Here is a 21961-nt window from a genome sequence, read left to right as displayed (position 1 = left end):
CCTTGTTTCAGCCCAAAGTAAGTATACCACAACCTTTCAAACATCCCTTTCACTTTCCCCTATACCTGTCCCCTCTTTCATACTGTACTATTTCTAATGGTGCATGCGAGTTCAACAATATAACTGACCCCCCTAATTGAGGTTAAAGGTAAATACGTGCAGCGTACGCAATGTGAAGATTTATATTTCTCTGACTCGCGATATCCTGCTCATGTAGCAAACAAAGAATCATTTACTTCCTGTTAATGGGCATCTACTGGCTTAGTGGACTAATGAGTCCACTATAGGGACATGTGTTCAACCTCATGGACACAGGTTCGAATCCCAGCAGGTCCACTCAGCCTTTTATACTTCTAAAGGTCGATAAAAGGAGTACCATTGAGTTGGGCAACAATAAACATCTGTTATTCAGTGCCAAGATACCCTTGGGTGAACTTGTAGTTTACAAATACACATGTTATGAATGATAACATTACATTACTTCTTTGGACATTTCCTATTGAGATTTGCTAATGCTGCTTTTTTGGATTGCCCGTTCTCTTCAGTCCAGTCTACGTGTTACCTCACTGTACAATAGGCCAAGACACAAGGTCTAGGCAGCTGCCAGGACCCCAGATGTTCAATTAACTAGGATACGGTTGTATGGTTCTCAATTTGAGCACAATGAAACAATGAGGAGGGAGACTTAAATGGTAAATAAACAATCAATCCCAAAGTCTGTAGGTCTGGTTCACATTTTGGGTTTTGATTAAAACATTAACAAGCATTTGCAATGCAATAGGTCTTGCATTTGTAAAGTTAGAGCTAATGGTGTTATAATTGACACTGTATTTTATTTATGTTGTTTTATTTGCAGTGGAGTATTTTTAATTTTTTTTACAGTGCACACTATAAAGTATGGAAGGGTATGTGTAAGCAGGAAGCGTCGACGAGGTGAAATTGTATGTAGGACAGTTGTGGGAAAGAAAGGAAGTGGTGTGGCAACTTAGTGGGGGAAGGGAACAACATAAAAAGAGAAAAATGAACACAGGATGGAATAAATGAAAATGAGCAACAACATCAGCTGCTACTTCTGGCATTTGCTACAAAAGTGGCAGGGACTCGTTAGAAAATCTGAGCTTCTGTCTGCTGAACATAGGGCAGCAAAGCTCTGTGTTGGACTCGGCCCTTTTTGAAGGTTATCCCCAAACTTTTTGCATCTTCCTTCCATTTTTCCTTGGCCTGTTGATGTTGGGTTTCTGACTCTGGGTCCTTTACCACTGCTAATCAGTGCTAAAGAGCATATGCTCTATGTATAAACTGTTAACATGATTAGTTATCCATGATTGGCCGTTTCGATTTACTGGTAAGCCCCTAGTAAAGTGCAAGGCCTGTAAATCAAATGCTACTAGTGGGCCTGCAGCACTGATTGGGCCACCCACATGAGTAGCTCTGAAAAGATATCTCAGAACTGCGACTGCAGTGTCTATGCACAGTTTGTTACTGCCATGTCATCTTGGCAAGTGCACTTGCCAGGCCCGAACCTTCCCTTTTCTTACACGTAAGGCACCCCTATGGTAGGCCCATGGTAACCCCCTGGCCAGGGTGCAGTGTATGTGAAAGGTAGGACATGTACTGGTGTGTGTGACATGTCCCGATAGCAAAATACTGCCAATTTAGTTTTTCACTATTAAGAGGCTATCTTGCCCCATAGGATAGAATGGGAGTTTATTTATAGCATCTTATAAATATAACTTACCATTGGAATAGAGAAATAAAGTATAGGGTCTCTGAACTCGTATTGTAATACACATCTTTTAGTAAAGATGGTTTTTAGGTCTCGCCTGCGCTGGCCCAGGTGAGACATTTAGTGAGTGGGCTTTAAAAAGCCGACCACAGCTTTTTGTGTGGCCTAGAGCATATGGTTACGTGCACAGTTACGAGCAGAGGCGCCATCTGGCTTTCCGCTCGACATAAAGAGCAAACAGCTGCTGCTTAGCGCGCACAAGCACTCCCCCCACCCCTCACACTTGTTTACTTCTTCAAGCCTCAAGGCTCAAGCCCACCCAGCTACAAGAGTTGTCTCCAGTGAGTGCGCGCATGCACTCCCCCCCACCCCTCCCACTTGTTGTTTCTAGCAACTTCACTGACCACCCGAACTATTTCACCAGTATTATTTCTTTATTTGGGGGGATAAACACTGTGTCTACGCCTGGCACGGTCATTCTTAAAAACTCTATCCCCATAACTCGACCCCAGGACTACGGCCTCTTTCTGCTTCACTGCTACGCTACCACCCACTCCCACAGGTTTTAGGTTTTTTAATCTCAAATATTTTTATTGGATCATTTCAGAGCTACAAACAAAAGGATGCAATGTGTGTACAATCAACGAGCTGGTATACATACATCTGAACATAGTCAAGATCAAAAATGTTAAGATCATGGGAAAACAATTGATACAGCAACTGGGCAACTGAAATAGGTGATGTCAGGTTTTATGTTTTTTATGTTTATTCCATTTCCAGCCATTTTAGCCACTGGTGCACCCACCTGAATTTCTTCTGGCTACGCAATTAAACCCTAGCCAATCATTTCCAGTTCCTGGAGCCCTCCAGAAAATACCTTACAAGTTATGCGCAGGAGAAAATGGATTCTGATCCAACAAGAGGATCGTAAACAATGTTATAATGAGCTTTAGGCGACACAAAACATGAGTTCAACAGCTGGAGACTTGCCTGCGGGTGACGGAGAAAGTATATGTTTAAAGAAGAGACACAATACTTCCGAGACGAGGAGAGACAGCGAGACATCAACAAAACCATGCCGCATCTTCTCCGCTTACAACACTGCTCACTTGTGAGAGGCCGGAAGGAGGCTCAGCCTTCAACGTCAAGAGGGAGCGTCTATACGGCGGCATGACTTCACGGTTGCCTGAGCCACAAACTTCACATAAATCCACTTTGAAAATAAACCCCTCATTCAAAATCTTTAAAAGTGTCACAAGAAAATAGAAACGCTGCCATTTCTTGGTAGAGGCGTTCATTTCTTTTATTTTTTACCAACTGTGTGTTATAATCTTATTATTTATTTGTGGATTTATTTATTTTGATGTTAAAACTAATATTTTTACGGTTCATTTCATATCCATATATGACCTTGCATATCAGTTTTTGTTGTGGCTTGCAATCACAGAGTGGGCTGTTTACAAGATGGCCAGGACACGTACACACAGTTGGTTTTGGACTGTTCTACGCTACGAACCGTCATTAAGTAGGGGTCGGGGCCCAGGGACTGTATACAGATGCGACCTGCAGACTCCGTGAAAAGTAGAGAACAACAACTTTGGTTCTCAGGGAAAAATAGCAGCCATTAAAGACACATCGTTGTCCTGGAATTTAACCAGTAGTACAGTGCATTCTGGGCATTAAACTTTTGCTTTTAACATTGGCTGAAAAATCCAATCACAAAAGATGTTCAATAAAAAGCTAGTGCTTACTTAAGTTGTCGTACATGCATAAGGCCACGAGGCAGCAGCATTAAAAATTCACACTTGTCAATCCTGGACTGGACAGCACATCATGCATATGGACCTGTCCAACTTTACAGCTAAGCTCTCGTTTGGTGAGTGTCATCCTCTTTTCACTGATATTTACACTGCCAAATAAAATGTTTTTGCTGGCCTTATTGGTGCCTCTGTATTCCATGATTTATATAGCACTCCCTACCTAAAGTGACCAGAATTTTACAGCCAAAAACCGGGCCATTTTACAAAAATAGAAGAACTACAATTTTACTTCAAGCGAGTGAACAGAATGACAGCGCTAGTCAGCAGAGGATGCCCAGACGTGGGTCCCTTGCTCACTTTGCCACTGGATTCAAGGTAGCCTGGCTGATGATGGCTGATTGGCCAGAAACCAGTCCCAGGATGCTGGTTTTTGGTCCAGGGAAGACATGGCTTGGAAGTTCAGGCTGGACTGTTCCCATGAGGCACATGGTCAGACTGATTTGCATATGGCCAAGTCTGAACTGGGGTGCTGGAGTGAGAAAGAATGATGATGGATTAAACCCAGATCAGTTGACTGGGGGTGAGTGTTTGATTTGGTCCAACGCTCCGTCCATCATCCCCTTTGGTATCGCTTTGTTTGCCCTAAGTTGGCAGGGGATGCTCAGACGTGGGTCCCTTGCTCACTTTGCCACTGGATTCAAGCTAGCCTGGCTGATGACGGCTGATTAGCCTAAACCGGTCCCAGGATGCTTGTTTCCGGTCCAGGGAAGGCATGTCTTGCCTGTTCGGGCTGGACTGTTCCCATGAGGCACAGGGTCAGACTGATTTGCATATGGCCATGTCTGAACTGGGGTGATGGAGTGAGCTACAGAATGATGATGGGTTAAACCCAAATCAGTTGACTGGGGGTGAGTGTTTGATTTTCTCCAGCGCTCTGTTCATCACCCCTTTGGTATCACTTTTTATAAAGTATGCATTTTCTTGTTTAACCATTCTGTGTGCCTCTGTCTGGTTCAGAAGTGACAGGGGCTGGGGATGTGCATTCACTGTAGACAGCCATTGGGGTGGGGTGGGGGAGGGTGAGGTGTGCCTGGCCATTCCTGGATGACTCCGAGCTGTACTGAATAGGGCTCAGCTGAATTCAGAGTAGTGGGAGGAGACTGCCTTGCACCTGAATGGGGATTTTCTCCCTTGCACAATGCTGCTCCACCCCTTGTGCTCATACTGCACCAGTGAGGACAGAACTGGTTCGGACTGGGCTCAGAGACCCTTGCACAAAGAGAGCAAAGACATTTTAGGGTAAAAGTATCAGACTATAAACCTCTGAACTTTAGACTACTTCTGGAATCAAGAGGAAACTTTGCCAATGAGAAGAGCTGGAGAAACTGAGGAAAAGTACTGCCCCTTTGCTGTGTGTTTTCTAGGGTTGGTCTGCAGTAGCTGTTTCTGCCAAGGAATGTACAAAGACTGTACAGTGCGCTGTATCCCCCTGCTTGAGGAAGATCTTCAAGGGCTTGAGTAGAGCTTGCCTCCTATTCTGAAGTACCAGGGACACAAAGACTTCACAGCCAGCTCCCCTGAACTTCCTTGCTGGGAGTTCTGACCTGCCAAGTGGTGCCTGTGACTGTGTTAGGCCTCTGGAAGTTGTTCCTGCTATTGGGAGCTGGAAAAGCAACGCAACTACAAGACCATCTATGCATAGCTCTTCTTGTGGCTGTTTTTCCGATGCAGCACGGTGTGCGAGAAGAATCTCCACGCTTTGCCCCGCCGCTGCCGCAAACAACGCACCACTGTTGCCGCTGCAACAATCGACGCATTGAGGGATCCCGGCTGAAGAATCTGCTGCAGCGCCGATCGACTGCCTCAGCGATCGCCGTCATATCCCGGATTTCCACGCATTGTACCTGTGCGGCAAGTTTTAGCCACATATCACAAGCGGACCAGAACCGTCTTGGAATCGGAGCATCACTTCCCCCTACAGACCGGATTCGAGGCATCACTTCAGCAGAACTGTTCTATTGCCTTCCCATGGTCTCAGGAACTGATGCATCTCTTTATTTTTCGAGGTTTCCCAGGTCTGCAGCCGTTTGGCCTTGTGAACTTTGTTGAAACTACAGGTACTTTAAGAGGAATCACAAATATATATGTTTCTATGGGCAAATTGTTTGAAACCTTTTTAAAGTCATATTCTTAGTATATTTATGTTGGATTTATGACGTTTTGGTTAAGTTGAGTTTAGATAAAGATACTTTATTTTCCAAACTGGTGTGGTGTCTAGACGAGACCTAAAAGTAAGCTGCGTAAAAAAAAATATTTTAAACAGGTTTGCTTTCTTTATGTAATACATCTTTGAGATAACAAACTTAACGTGTGATGAGTTAGTATACTTAAGTGATGTAAAATAGACCTTTGTGATTTGCAAAGCAAGCACTCCACAGAAGGCAGAATGATACACCATACAACCAAAACCCAAGGGAGAGAAGGGGGCCTCCAAGGATTGGTAATAATAGGTGGGGCAAAATTCTGCACTGTCAAGGCAGACCTAAGATGGAATTCATCATAAAGAACAAGTTACTTACCTTCGGTAATGATATATCTGTAAGAAACATGGGTTAGTTATAGATTCCTTACCTAGAATATCCCCCAGGTGTCAGACTGGATCCGGAAATGTATTCATCAGCAGTACCCCTGCGCTTTGGTAGGTGGCGTCGGTCGACTCTGCGTCCGTTGTCAGCGTTGTCGGGATTACGTGGCAGAAATTACTTAGACGCCACCCTCGCGCACTGATGTCAGTTCTGTACACGACTTTCCGCACTAGGATCGCAGAGCCATGCAAGACACTGACCACTGGTGCACAAAACTAAGGCCCTGACAGGACGTCGTTAACCCTGGAAATCAGATCGCAGAACGGGGAGGATGGGTGGGATGTAAGGAATCTATAACTAACCTATGTTTCTTACTGATATATCATTACCGAAGGTAAGTAAGTTGTTCATCGAGAAGAAACAGTTATAGATTCCTTACCTTAGAATAGATACCCCAGCAATACCAACCCCAGAGGTGGGTCTGCGAACCAAGATCACACCAGAAAGTCCTGGAGAACAGAACGGCCGAAGAAGCTGTTTCTCCGGACTTGGTTGTCCAGGAAGTAGTGTCTTGTAAACTTGCGCAGCGATGCCCACGTAGCTGCCTGACAGATGTCATTTAGGGGGACTCCCTGTCCTAAAGCAGTAGTAGCTGCCGTCGCCCTGGTAGAATGGGCACGCAGCCACACTGGAAGCTCCTTCTTAGCCAAAGAGTAACAGGCTTTGATGCACAGAACGGCCCACTTGGAGATGGTCCATTTGTGCACGGCGCGACATTTCCAAGCGCCCACGAAACCAACAAAATGCTGGACGTCCACCCGGAATGGTTTGGTGCGATACAAATAGAAGGAGAGCGCACGTTTTGGATCCTCTTTTGATGGATGCGGAGGCAGAAAGAAGGTGGGCAAAATTATGGTTTGGCTAATATGAAAAGAAGTGACCACCGATGGAACAAAGGAGGGTCGAGTTCTGAGAACAAACTTGTCCGATGAACAGCCAGAAAGGGAGGCTCGCAAGACAGAGCTTGTAGCTCACTCACCCTGCGCGCAGAGGTGATGGCAACCAGAAAAGCAGTTTTGAGAGTTAAGAGTCTGAGAGAACAATTATGTAGCGGCTCAAAGGGAGTGCACATAAGATAGGTTAACACAAAGATCAAGTCCCATTGAGGCATTACGAAGGGAACAGGGGGAAACAGATCAGTAATGCCATTAAGAAATCTATCTACAACAGGGAACTTGAAAAGAGAAGGCTGATCAGGAAGCCTGAGAAAGGCTGAAATGACCGAGAGGTAGCCCTTAAGAGTGCCCAGAGCAGAGCCCTGCTGGGCCAAAGAAAGGAGGAACAACAGAACCTCAGAAAGAGGGGTACATAGGGGATTCACGGCCTCTGCTGTGCACCATGCCACAAACGTAATCCACCTGCAGGCGTACACAGGCTTAGTGGGGGACGCCTGGCTGCCAAGAGTACATCACAGACTTCGGGAGGCAAGTCAAATGACGTCAACTGCCGCCGCTCAATCTCTATGCAAGGAGGTGGAGGCTGGACAGGATCAGGTGGAGGACAGTCCCCTGCTGCTGCGACAGAAGATCCTCCCGAAGAGGTCGTCTGATTGGAGGATCGATGGCCATGTTGAGCAGCTCGGTATACCAGACTCTTCGTGCCCAATCCGGAGCCACAAGAATGACTTGGGCCCGGTCGTGCTTGATCTTCTTCAGCACTCTGGACAGAAGTTGTATAGGCGGAAAGGCATGTAGAAGACCGCAACTCCTCTTGCGGCGAAAAGCGTCGCTTAGCGAGTGCTGCCTTGGAAATTCCAATGCGCAGAACTTCTGACATTGCACGTTCTCTTTGATGGCAAAAATATCTAACCAAGGCTCTCCCCACTGCAGAATAAGACCTTGCACCACCTCCGAGAGAAGACGCCACTCGTGATCCATCATGCACCTGTGGCTGAGTTCGTCCGCCTCGAAGATCAGTGAACCGGCCAGGTGGTGAACCACCAGGGATATGCCCTGATGTTCCAGCCATGTCCAGAAGCGCAGGACCTCCTGACATAAGGTCCACGACCTCACCCCACCCTGTTTGTTGCAGTACCACATGGCGGTGGTGCGGTCTGTAAACACCTGCACTACTCTTCCCCGGACAGAGGGAAGGAATGCCTTTAGTGAAAGACTGATTGCCCAAAGCTCCAGAAGGTTGATGTGGAGCTTGCACTCCGCCCGAGACCAGAGGCCTCTGATCTCCTGCCATGTGTCCGCCCCATCCCAGAAGGGATGCGTCTGTCACCATTGTGTGATTAGGTTGGGGAAGGGAGAGGGATCTGCCGTTGAACCAATCCTGGTTCGTGAGCCACAACTGCAATTGTCGTCCAGTGCCCTCCAAGATCTTAATGCAATCGGACAGATTCCCCTGATGCTGCGCCCATTGGAACTTCAGGTCCCACTGCAGAGCATGCATATGCCACCTGGTATGATCGACCAGCAGAATGTAGGAGGCCATGAGGCTCAGCAGCTTCAGCGGCATCCTGACCGAAACCCAGGATAGAGGCTGAAAGATCGGAATCATGGCCCGAATATCCCAGACTCGCTGTTCGGGAGGATAAACCGGAAACTGCATCATATCCAGGACCGCCCTGATGAAAAGGAGCTTCTGAGAGGGAAACTGGCGCAACTTCTGCACATTGATGGAGAACCCCAGCAAATGCAGGAGGTCGATCGTAGTCTGGAGGTGGGAGACGACTGCCTAGGACAAGACCGCCATCAAAAACTAGTCGTCAAGATAGGGGAAGACTGGAACCCCTGATCTGCGCAGATGAACTGCGACCACCGCCATCACTTTTGTGACCTGGGCCGGCAGGACGGAGATGTGAAAATAAGCGTCCTGCAAGTCCAACGCTACTAACCAGTCTCCAGGGTCAAGGGCAGACAAGACCTGAGCGAGAGTCAACATTTTGAACTTCTCTTTCCTGAGGAAACGGTTGACGTTCCTGAGATCCAAGATAGGACACAGGCCTTTGTCCTACTTGGGCACCAGAAAGTAGTGGGAATATCAACCACAACCTTCTTCCGGGGCTGGAACGCGCTTGATGGCCCCCTTGGCAGAGAGGGCCGAAACTTCCTGTTGGAGAAGGGCCAGGTGATCCTCCGACATGCGATGGGGAGGGAGTAGCTCTTTCGGACTATCTGCAGAACCCACCTGTCCGATGTGATGATGCGCCAGTGGCGGAGGTGATGGCGGATCCTGGCGTCCACTGGCATTTGATGGCCCTGGAAGGTCGAACTAGGAGGGTTTGGAGGCTGATGCAGAGGGGGCTGTTGTGGACTGGCTCGCTTGCTGGCCCCCTGAACAGCCTGGCTCTGGGCAGGACGTAGTGGGGCACCCCTTCCATAGCCTCGAAAGGGGCTAAAGGCAGACTGCGGAGGGTGGGTGATAGAGGGACCCAAGGACCTGGCCGTAGCCCGAGAGTCCTTAAAGAAATCTAGTGCGTTGTCTGCCTTGTTGCGGAAAAGGCGACAGCCATCAAAGGGCATGTCCATAAGAGTGGATACCCGAAAAAAACAGTTGAATGCAACCAGGCGTAGCGCCAAAGGGCTACTGTAGTGGCAATCGTCCTGCCAAGTGCGTAGGCGGTATCCAGCCCACAGCGAATGGTAAACTTTGCTGCGTCTCTCCCATCGACAACTGCAAGGGAGAGCACGGCCCGGGCCTCCTCTGGCCACTGAGGCAGCACTTCCGCCACCGTATCCCACACAGAGTGAGAATAATGGCCCAAAAGACATGCAGTGTTTACCGACTGAAGTCCCAAGCTGGAGGAAGAAAACATCTTCTTCCCAAATTGGTCCAGCTTCTTGGATTCCCTATCAGGTGGAGCTGTAGGGAAGGCGCCTTTGGACATAGAGGCTTGGACCACCAAGCTCTCAGGGGTAGGGTGTTGGGAGAGGAAAGTGGGGTCACCCGGGGCCTGGCGGTGGCGTCTGACAACCATCCTATCCACAGGAGCCCCTGTGTTGGGCCTGGACCAGGGGCCAAAAGGATGTCAGTGAGAGCTTCATTGAATGGCAGCAGGGGCTCCGAAGAGCCCGCTGCCGGATGAAGCACCTCTGTCAGGAGGTTAGTCCTGACTGCCACCGTAGGTAACTCGAGGTGAAGAGCCTCGGCCGCCCTACGCAAAACCACTGCGTATGACGCTCCCTCCTCCGTAGGTAGGAGGAGACAACATGCCTAGGTCTGAGGAGGTATCCAGACCACTGGGAACCCCCAGTTCCTCTCTCCAGTCCGGCTCATACCCCAGCGGGTCTGTCAAAGGGTCACCAGACTCTTCTCAGTCTTCCTCACCCTCCTCTGGCAGCCAATCTGGCCTGAAAATGGCCAAGGTGGAACACAGGGACAAAAGTATCCATCGGCGCCGGATCTGGCATCGGTCAACTCTGGCTGGGCTCCGTGTTCACATCGGTGAGGAAGCCGGGGTCGATGCCGGCTAAGGGTCCAGCCTCTGTTGGCTGCGGACGTGGTGCTGGTGGAATCAGCGCCAGTGGAGGTGTAACAAGGTCGACCGGTGCCGATCTAGATCCAGGCCTGGATCCAAAGGGGCCCTGCAGTGTCGAGGCCAGAGCCGCCGGCGTAGAATGCCTAGGACCAACAGTCGTGTCAACGGGGCGTGAAGGCACGCCGGCGGAGTCGGGCTGCCTAAAGATGGCATGCATCGTTTTGTAAAATTTACTAAGCTGGGCAGGGGTCGCTCCCGAGAAGGCCGGAGTCGACCCTGAAGGCTCCGCATGCGGAGCTGCGGGAGGGCCACCACCCGCACCCTGCGTCGCATCGGCCGATGGACGAGGGGAAGCCGAAGAGCAACAATGCTTTTTCGACTTCTTGCGCTTCGACTTACCTGACCCTTAGTGCGAAGACTTAGACAACGAGTGGTGGTGATGGCTCCGCAATCGGTCCCGTGACCTCCCTCGCAACCGGGATCTTGAGCGACGCGGAGTCGACTGCCGGGCCTTGAGGAGCTTTCGGGACCGCTCCCGCAAAGACTTCGGGCCATGGTTCGGCAGTCGCACCACAACTTGGGGTCAGGGTCGCACTCCAGGCAGTAGAGGCACACGCAGTGCAGATCCGTTACTGACATCAGTCGGGCACAGGAACCGCAGGTCTTGAAACTGGGCATCCCTCGTGCACCAGAAGTCAATGATAGACTCGAAAAAGAAGTCAAAAAAAGTCGCAAAAGCTCAGTCAAAAAGTTACTGGGGGTACCGCTCTCTCCAGAACTGCGCTAGCTGGCGCGGAAAAAGAAAGAACTGACGTAAGCACGTGAAGGCGTAGTCTAAGTAACTTCTGCGATGTCATCCCGGCGACAATGACGATGGACGCGGAGTCGACCGACGCACAGGGGTACTGCTGACGAAAAACATTTCTGATCCAGTCTGACACCTGGGGGATATTCTAAGGTAAAGAATCTATAACTAACTGTTTCTTTAGGATAGGACAACACATCAGTGTCGTTTTCTGCAAAACTGTAGGTAAGCTCCAAGGGAGAACTTTATCATTTTGGGCATCCCAATGCCGACCAAGCGATCTTAACGTTTGAGATGATTGGACATTATTGTTCACTGCTAGCTTTGTAAATGGAATATGTTTCCATAAGTGACGCCTCTGACTGATATTACTCTTAGTTTATTTAGGATAGCTATAATCCTTACTGTAGTTTGCAAGTGCTAATTCTTTAATGGTTTGATTCTGCCAGAGGTACCCCCCTCCCCTCTTTCACCTCTCATTCAGGATAAACATGGTAATTGTAGTGCTAGGCTAAAATGTTTTTTACTAGTGATGTACCACTAATAAATGGTCTGTGTACACGTTGTATATGTCCCTGGATGGAGCTTTGGAACTTGTGAGTCATATATAAAGTGTACATTTCTACGAGCTACGCAGTTTTATGCCTATAATTTCAAATACAGATCACGAACACCAAGTTGAGTACAGAAAGAAGATGGACAGATGAATGGATGAGACATATTAAGAAAAAAGATATGAGGCAAGCGGTCAAGGAAACAAGGGACAAAGGAGACAGGGGCAAGCAGATCAGAGATATTATACATGTAAAAGTATAGTAGCACCATTGCAATCGTTTGAAGAAACAGGCTATAGGTAATGGTCCAACAGGGATACAATAAGCTTCAATTGCTCACCTCATCCAACTGGATTTGGAGTCATCTGACGCATCAATATAAAAGTACGCTCCATTCTCTCTCACCTGGAAGTGACAAAGTCCTAGTTAGAACCAAATTAGAAAAAGAACATAAAGAGCTTTCACATTGCCAATGGGCAAAGGTTTTAGCCATATATTCTAAATGGAGGCATACACCAATGTTTTTGTTCACAATATTTTCGTTGTGAATTAACAAAATTCTCTACCTTGTTACTTCTTTTAGCCTCCCAGTACCTTTCCCACGCATTCAGCCCAAGAGACACAAACCACACTGGGACAAATATGGCGAAGATCTGAGCAAATGCAAGTCACATTACAAAAAGGTCGCCAAGGAATGTACTTTAATGAGATCACAAAGACCAGTTGCGGTCTTTTATGGCATTCATGTCTGTGGGGCAGATTACTCTGTGATGTACAAGGGACGTAGGAGGACTGAGAAAAGAGGAAAGATTGCAGACATTGACTAAATACTAAGATAGAAACGTGCAAGTCATTTACACAGCTTGTTCTTACCGCCCATGAGTACACGGTGCACTCGTTCCTGTCCACTAGGATGTCCCCTTCAAATGGGCCAAAGATGCATCCCCTTGGGATGACCGGAATGGTGCAATAGACCCCAAACCCTCCCTGAGGTCTCTCCTTGACCACTAGCCCCTCTGGCAACGAAAGGAGAGCTCTGGATGGCACATTCTCCGGAACCGGCGTGTCCAGTATAAAGGTTGGTGCCCCGTGCTGTGGGCAGGAGTCTCGGAAGTATAAGCGACAGTCCTCACAAACTGGGAAAAGAGGCAAAGAAGACAGGTGTGAAAGCAGAATCAGAGTAGAACCTAAAGCACAGAAAAGACCAATAAAAGCAGGAAGAAAAGTAATTAAGGACTGACGGGAAATTTCAGCACCCCAAAGCTACCGATCATACACAAGCCAATAGTAGCCAGCGCAATAGAAGTCCAGATTTACTACCAAAAGAACAGAGAATAGCTTGAATGTCAGCATCCAGGAAGAGAATAGAAAAAGATCATGAGCAACTACTAAACAAATCAGGGAAGACCAACTAATCTCAAGATTCTTCGAGAGATAAAGGAGGGAGAAAAAACACTCACCACCCACAGAACAAGCAGGGTGGACATCGTCAACTGCCAACAGCAAAGGAAAGGGATCAAAGCAACAGCAAATACAGTGCTGGGATTGGAGGACAACATCAGCATCTACAACAGCTACGAGGTCTAAATAAAACATCAGTAAACACTAGCAAGACTGAGAGAAGAAAAACACCAGCCATTACCAAAATAGGGCAGAATCAATACATCAACACGGACCAAACAAAATAGAAATAAAAAAATCATCAACCATAATGAGCAGACAAGTAATCAAAACATCAGAGATCACCAAAACACAAGACAGGGAGAGGAACAACAACTAACAATCTAAAATCGAAATAAGCACACCACCAACCTCTGCTTTGGGGCTGGAATAAGTATCAGGTTGTCATTAAGGAGAGTTGGCCAGCAGAAGCCTGTATCTTCATTCAGGTAGGAAATGTTCAGCACTTCCTTCTGAACATTAAGGAGGCACCACTGCTGCAAAACGCAGATCCCTTCTGACTGACACAAACACTCAGCATAAACTAGTTGAGTGGGGCATCAGACCTGATGTGGGGCATCAGTGCAGTGGGGCATCAGACCTAATGTGGGGCATCAGACCTGAAGTCAAAGCATTTTGAAGGCTGGAGCACTCTAGGATCTTATAGGGAGCTCCAGCAAAGCGCCCTCACATCGCAAAGGCCAGCCAGCCTACAATCATGCAGCGCACATGCACACACATACACAGCAATTGAAAATTCAGGACATGTGAATACTAGGCCAATCCTCCCGACATAGTGTAGTTGTCCATGTGCCCACAGACCATACAGGTCAATTATAATATATGTTAGCACACAGGACCCTGCATGGAGAAAAGAGAAGCTGTTTTATGCAGAAGTGGTGCTGTGTGTGAGGGAGGTCCGCTATATTGTGTTCAAAATCTCGACCTTCAAAAATATCGGCTATCACTATTTTGAAGGTAAGTATGGGTAAAGTTAAGAATAAAACTTCCCTATACATACAAACCTAGACAAGGGTAGCAGTAGATATTGTGGATTTGATTTTGCTGTAGGTTGATATTGTAGCCAATAATGTGACTAACAACCAATGCTGTGGAGCACCCTGGGGATAGAACCGCCACTGGTCTGGGGACATACATCACTATCAAACTGTATTTATAACAGGCATCAGATGGATATCACTGGTTTCTGGTGACACCCCTTACTTCTGGTGAACATTCCTCTCTGCTAATGGCCATCCCTCGAGCATATTCGCCACTTCTGGATTTTGATGGCCACCACTAGCATAAGGTGGGCTTGATTGCAACAATGAAGTAACCACTGGTTTCTGATGATCACTCTTAGCTTGTTATATTAATTATAGGTTCTAGCAGGTTTGCATGAGATCTGGTGGGCATCCATGACAAATGGTGTACTACACTTACAATTAATTTTTCTAACAAAAATTAACAGCTAGTATTTGGGGCAAAATGTTGGCATTTTGAAAAAATACTAAATACCAAAATGTGATAAGCAATGTGCCTATTAAAAAAACAAGCATTGGCATTGCCAATAGGTCTCGCTTGTGGGACCTTATAAGTATTTAGTTTTGCAGCACAATATCCTTGTTGCATAATCGGATATTGTGCTGCAAAACTAAATTCTTATAAGGTCCCACAAGCGAGACCTATTGGCAATGCCAATGCTTGTTGTTGTTTGGTGGTGGGGTATGAATGGGAGGATGGCACATTAGGAAAGGGTATTTTTTTTTTTAGACGAGTGTAGAAAAACAGAAGGCGGTGTTTATTGTTGTAGTTTTATTATGCACCGATCCGGTCAAGTGGGCATCTCGACTCTATTCAGAACAAGCTCTCTGCATTGCGTAGGGGGAGCGGAGCGGACCCTTTGAAGTCTGGTGCCGAGGCTCAGACAACAAAATGGTATGGGATGTGGCTGGTGACGTGCACGCGCCAGTGGGCTGAAGCGCTTCCAAAAAGCGCGGATTGCATGGCGGCACGATGCGCGTGGTTGGGCGCGTTCTCGCCATGCAATTCGCTTTTTGGGAGCACTTTGAAATGCCCCTTTACTATAGTCTCGCATAGCGATTGCTTACGCAATAGCTAGGACGAGACCTAAAAAGGAGGAAGGTTGGTTTGGCATAAACTAGTGGTTTAAAGTTTTTAAACCCTATAAATAATGTAAGGATTCAACCTATGTACAGCGCACTGATACCCGTGGGTCATGTGCACGCTTTCTGAAACACTCTAAATAAAATTAAAATAAATAAGAATGCCGACCATACAAAAAAAATGGTATCCAGTTTCTAGGAGTGCATTACATTTTGGACTGTTGGAGGTTTCTTGGGTGCTTCTGGAAAATAATGTGAAGTCCTGAAAGTCGTAAATATGCTCCCATTTGAGGCTGTCGACCTGTAGGTGCAGATGTATGACTTTCTTTGAGGAAACAAGAACCCATGAACAGAATGTATTTTTGCTATAATCTCACCTGGTTTCTTTCTCGAAAGTTGCCCTCCCTTGTATCGGTTATTATTCACAGCATGTTGACGCACAACTTTGCACTTATTTCGCTGAGTGGTACAAGCAACCGTTTTTCAGAAATCCCATTTCCTAGGTCTTAGCATCTTTATTCAACTTGCACGCAGAATGATAGCACTTTGTGGAGCACTTATTTTTCAATAAGGCACAGGTGTGCCAATGAACATTAAAAAATGCCTGCAGTCAGCATGAAAGCTGACCCCACTTCCTGTGGACTGCATTGATTTGTTGTTGAATTAGCAAGTCGAGTGCATTGAAAATACTCCACATAAAGCGCAAACGCTTTTAAAAAGAATTCCCGATTCAGCACTTGTGCTACGAAAAGTGGAAAGTAAAGGAACATGCACGCACGCACACACACACAAACGCTTTGACATACACAGGCAAACACACACAGATGCTTTCACATACATAGGCAAACATACACAAGCATGCACACACAGATACACACACACACCCCCAGGCACGCACACAGACACAGATGCGCATACACGCCCAGGCATGCACACACAGGCCAAGGTACGCACACGCGCACACACACACAGATTTATTTATTTTATTTTTAAAGTTGTTTATAGCGCTAGTTTGACCCGTAGATGCGCACACCTATACAGGCACACACGCATTGGGACGCACACGTCCCATAGAGCACACACACACACACACACACACTGATGCACACACAAACACAGATGCGCACACATACACAGGCACAACACTGAGCTTTGATGTTCGCTACAGAGATGTTTTCCAATTACTGAAAACTGGTTGAATACTCGTTACAATCAACAAGTAGAAACCCTTAGTGCACAATTTGCACCACAGCTGGGATTCCGTCTTGGATGCAAATTTCTTTTGCAGCACATCGGGATGTCGTGCGCCTAAGATGGAACGGAGAAGGGGGTCGTCTCTGCGTCTAAAATGCAGTGGGCAGCCTTGCGCCTTAGTGAGAGAGAGTAACCCGTTCTGTGTCCGGGATGTCGAAAGGAGCACTGCGAGAGAGCGTGTTTAAGTGTCTTTTGAATGCCGTTCTCAGCCCAGCCCACCAAAGGGCAAGCATGACCCTATTATTAATGCTTGGCATCGGAAATTCAATTACAGAGCTGGAAAAGGGACACAAACCTCGCCTCGGTAAAGGAAAGGAACAATGATACAACAAGCATTGTCGCATTGAGTAAAAGTGTTTTGTGTTCTTTGAAAGCAGGTGGGGGAAGCAGAGCAACACAGGGTGGAGCGTGAATGGTAAATTTTCCAGGGGAATGGTGGGATGGGGGAATACCAAAGGAACAAAGGAAGGGGATGCAAAAGCAAGAGGTTAGGGTTGGAGGGGATAGGAAAACAACGGGTGTGGGGGCGGGGAGCAAAGGCAACACCGGTTGAGGGAAAGCAACACGGAAGATGCATGTGAAAGAGAGCAACACGAGGTGAACTGGCAGAGTTGTACTCTAGGTGGATGTCTCAAACACACACACACTTTAATGGAGTGCTTCATACAAACGAGAAAAGGGAAACTGAAAGTACGGCCGGCCTGCGGCCGGCCATGATTCAATTAGGGGAGGAGAAGCCGCAGAGCGCACGCTGGGCGAAGCCCTTTGATGTGCTGTGCGGCAAATGGAGGGAGGCTGATGCGCGTACATGTTTGAACACGTGGTTCACATGAACTGCATGAAAACGCCAGCAAAAAGCTGGTGGTGTCATGATGTTTTCGCCACTTGAATTCTCGCTCCGCTCGATGCGCATGCGCGCATCGATAGGTCGCGAGACCTAAAAATACTGTTTCAGCAAACAACATTCAATGTTTGGGGACAAAAGTGGTCAATTTTCAAACTATTTAATGTCTATATTCTAATGATAATTCAGGGTACGCTGAGCGCCCTATTACTGATGTCATTAGCCTGGTGCCAGAGAACATGTGCTGATGTGGCTTATTTTAGGATGCATGTGGAGGCATTTCTCTATCTATATTGATGGCTAATATTTTACGATGCCCATGGAGGAATCACATTTTCTATATTGAAAGCTTTTATGGCATTATTATCAATCATGCAGTAAGGTTGGTGTAACCTAAAAGATATATTTGCTCTCTAAACCGGTTTATTTTATTTATTTAGGGTTTGTTTAAGCCAGAGTCCTAAAATAAACACAACAATCAACACCTAAAATGAATAAAACACGTTAAAAAACACAATTTCTAATTCTCAACAAAGCAAATAAAACCCCAAAACACTTGTTGCATGAAAAAACTACATTTGCCAACGCAACGCCGCAGATTAATGGCACAGGCAATGTTTTATTTAATAAGCAAGGGAACCAATGTCTACTTATCTGTAGAAATGCCATCGAACAATAAACTTACTTGGGAACATTTACAGCTAAAACAAACATTGTTCCCTCTTCCCTTTAATCAGACCCATTTATGGTACCACACAGCTCTGTATTTCAATACTTGATTTATCACAGCTACATCTGGAAATACCTCAACATAAGTAAAAACGCGCAGTAAACCAAAATACTCTTTAGTTATAATCATAGACATTTAATCATTCACGTAGAAGTTATTCGATGCAGACTAATTGATAAAAATCACTTTCCGCAGGCAAGTGTTCTGTAATGGGGCAGTGGCACAGCATTTAATAAAACTGTGATTGTCTAACCTATCTCAAGCAGCAATTCTACGAGGCTTAGACTGGTCTCAAGATTCTAAATCACACATTTTACTGAGTTAGAAACATGGTTCAAAAGAGATAAAGGTGTGCCTAACATCCATGGTGTAGAATATGGAGATGGAAAAAATGAATGGAGAACGATTGCTCACTGGAAACTGGATTCTCATGTTTTGGACAAAAGTAGAAGGGTACTCAGTAACACAGTGTCCCGATGTACTACAGGCAATGGTTCTGAAGCACATAGTGCTTACAGCTAGCTTATGTACATGGCTGATTTTATAGCCAAGAAAGAAGCTTTCCAGAAAAGGAGCTTTGGGTCACAGCCATTGCCTCTAGTTTATGCTTTAGCTTGTCTGTTTCAAGCCAGAATGCTGTCTCAAGAGGGCATATGGAACCTGATCCGTGGAAATCTTTGCATGAAACATACCAAATGTGTTTTGAAAAACGAAGTGACTATAAAGTTTCTCTGCAGGCCAGTTTAAACTAGCTGCTTAAGCAGATGTGTAATTTGCAAAGGTGTCTACTTACACAACATATTAGCGCACACACACTGTATCAGAGCACAAAGTTCCCGAATTAAGAGCCTTTGAAGCAATTTCCTGTACTGCCAATCACCGGTAGAGAACTAACATAGCAGATAGCAGATAACAGGAAACAGCCTACGGATTAAAAGTAACAGAGATACCATAGAAGAAACTGTATTGTTAGCATCAAATAGAGTATGGCCCTTAACATTTTTGTTGTGTTTACCAGTCCATTAGATAGATCTAGCTTAATTTCGGTTGAACTAAAAATATTGAAATGCTTCGGTAGAAGCAGACAGGTGGCCCCGTGAGACATCCCTATGGTTGTCAGCGTACAATTTAAGCCCTACACTGTCCTGATACACCTCTGATAAATACTGACAAGAATGAAGAAAGGCTCAATGTGGCAACAGTTTTGATTGGATTGAAATTAGCATCCTTAGGTAAAATCACAATGTTTGTCCACTATATTGACTGACTGACTGACTGACGGTATTTGTAGAGCGAACTACTGCCGAGGCGTCTTGGCGCTGTGGTAGAGATGACCTAAGACATAATACGCATACTTTTGTGTTGGCAAAAGAGCCAGGTTTTTATTTCTTTCCTAAATGCCAGTCTGTTGGGTAATCTTCTCAAATGAACTGGTAGCGTGTTCCAAAGTCTAGAGGCTAGAAAGGAAAACAGTTTTCCTCCACAACGAGCACTTTTTATCCTCGGGATTTGTACAAGGCCAAGAGTGGATGACCTTAGAGTCCGGGGGGGGGGGGGGAGTAATATGAAAACAGAGCTTGCACACCCTCGGCCCCAGCTCCAAACAAAGCTTTGTGCACCAGGCAGAGTTATTTGAATTCAATACGTTTTCGTACCGGGAGCCAGGGGAGATTCTTTATCGCTTTCGATGTCGGCTGATGTTTAGGCAGTCCGAGCAAAACTCTTGCTGCCGCATTCTGGATAGATTGAAGCTTGTCCAATTGAGCAGAACTCATTCCCAGATAGAGGGCGTTAGAGTAATCAATTCTAGACAAAATGGTGGCTACAACCACCGTTTTCCTCAGGGAGAAAGGAATATAAGGGAGAATCTTTCTCAAGCCCCTTCAGATAAAAGAAACATGCAGACATGACCTGATTAATCTGCGACGCCCAGGAGAGGTTTTTATCAAACATAATTCCCAAGTTCCTGGCCTTTGTGACTGGCACTGGGCAAGTGCCAGCTGTACTGGGCCACCACAGCTGATTCCAGATTGGGTCTTTGGCGCCAAACTCCAAGACTTCTGTTTTCTCGGTGTTCAGCTTCAAGAAGTTCAAACTCATCCAGGTCATTAAAGCCGAGGTACATTTACAGAAATCAGCTGCCCTAACATCTGCAGACTCAGTTACAGATATTATAAGCTGAGTATCATCGGCATAAGACACCAATTAGAAGCCATAGTTCTTTACCAGTCTGGCCAAAGGAGCTCAGTAAATGTTTAAGAGTGTTGGAGATAAGGCCGAACCTTGCAGGACTTCTCCCGGTAGGGAGAATTCCACCGATCGATATCCATCCCAAGAGATCATTTGTTTTCTAGATGATAAAAAGGATGCTAGGAGGGAGAGAGCTGCGCCGCTGATACCTGCATCGAGTAACCTTTGAATTAATACCGTATGATTTACAGTATCAAAGGCTGCTGTTAGGTCGAGCAGGACCAGCACCGCCCTTCCCCCTTCATCCATCACCTTACGGATCTCCCCATTTGCCAAGATCAAAGCTGTCTCCGTAGAGTGTTTTGAACGGAAACCGTGTTGCGAGGTATCAAGGATGTTATTAGTCTCCAAGAATGATGTTAGTTCTAGATTTATTACTTTCTCCAACACTTTGGCAGCAAAAAGTAAACAGGAGATGGGACGATAGTTCTTTTCGTCAAGTGGATCCAGCTTTGGCTTTTTTAAAAAGGGGACGAATACAAGCTTTTTTACATGCTTTGGGAAAAACTCCAACAGACAGAATTCGATTTATTACTGGGGATAAGGATATACTGATCTCCTCTGGGGCCAAATGCAGTATGTATGGTGGGCAAGGGTCCAGTGGGGAGCCAGACTTAATGCTTACCACCAATTCCGCTAGCTTTTCTTCTGTGCTTAGTGGAAAGGATACCAGACCTTAATGGCCTACCCTACATTCAGATTGAACTAGGGCTTCTGTTTCTGTATTATTTATTGATTTTTCCAAACTATCTTACACGGATTGCACCTTGCTTTGGAAAAAAAAAAACTAATTTGTCTACAAATTTTTGATCAGGTGTAAACATTAAATCACACGGACATTTCAGCAGCGCAGTGATAGTTTGAAATAATTCTTTTGAGGAGTTGGCGGCGTCTTGGATTTTGGTAATGTAATAGGTAGCTTTGGCCTGTAGAATTGCGGCTTTGTATTCTTCCAAAGCTGCTCAATACTCTTTCTTATGCGCATCATCATATTGGGATCTCCAAACTCGTTCCTTTTGTCTGCACTTGATCGTTATTAGTTTGAGAGAGGACGAATACCAAGGAGACGAGACCTTTTTAAGTCGAGGTTTCTTAGCCACCTCAGAAGCAACCCTATCAGCCACTGTGTTTAGCCAGTTGTGGTAATCAGTGACGGCTTGATTTATGTCATTGGATGTTTCCGGCCTATTACTCCCGCCCGCTGCTGCCGCTCCCAGGGTTCAAGACCCCTGTGCCTCGCTCCACGCCTCGGTGGTCTGTTTTCTACTGTTGGTTATTGTTATTGGTTATTGTGCTGTTCCATTTTTACCGTGACTTTCCCGTTGTTGTCTCCCTCCGCCCCCCTCCCTCCCCCTTTTGCCTTCTGTGTCCTCCGTTCCCGCCGCTTCGCCCGCGGCCACA

The 21961-nt window shown here is 46.3% G+C and overlaps 1 protein-coding gene across 2 annotated transcripts in view; it reads right to left on the bottom strand.

The window, feature by feature from the left end:
* LOC144770613 (E3 SUMO-protein ligase ZBED1-like) overlaps positions 1 to 21961 on the bottom strand; it is a 185779-nt gene that overhangs the window by 90628 nt on the left and 73190 nt on the right. Inside the window, exons 3-4 of one of the 2 annotated variants that reach the window (XM_078655295.1) lie at positions 12790 to 13052; positions 12257 to 12321 (exon numbers count right to left, since the gene is read on the bottom strand). In XM_078655295.1, the coding sequence (XP_078511421.1) occupies positions 12257 to 12321; positions 12790 to 13052 (328 nt within the window). The remainder of the gene's footprint in view (positions 1 to 12256; positions 12322 to 12789; positions 13053 to 21961) is intronic. The other variant, XM_078655296.1, reaches the window with a different exon arrangement.

This window comes from Lissotriton helveticus, chromosome 7, assembly GCF_964261635.1.
Source record: "Lissotriton helveticus chromosome 7, aLisHel1.1, whole genome shotgun sequence".
Classification (NCBI taxonomy): Eukaryota; Metazoa; Chordata; class Amphibia; order Caudata; family Salamandridae; genus Lissotriton; species Lissotriton helveticus.
Note: the sequence above shows the minus strand (reverse complement) of the source record. Positions and strands in the feature narration are given on the sequence as shown.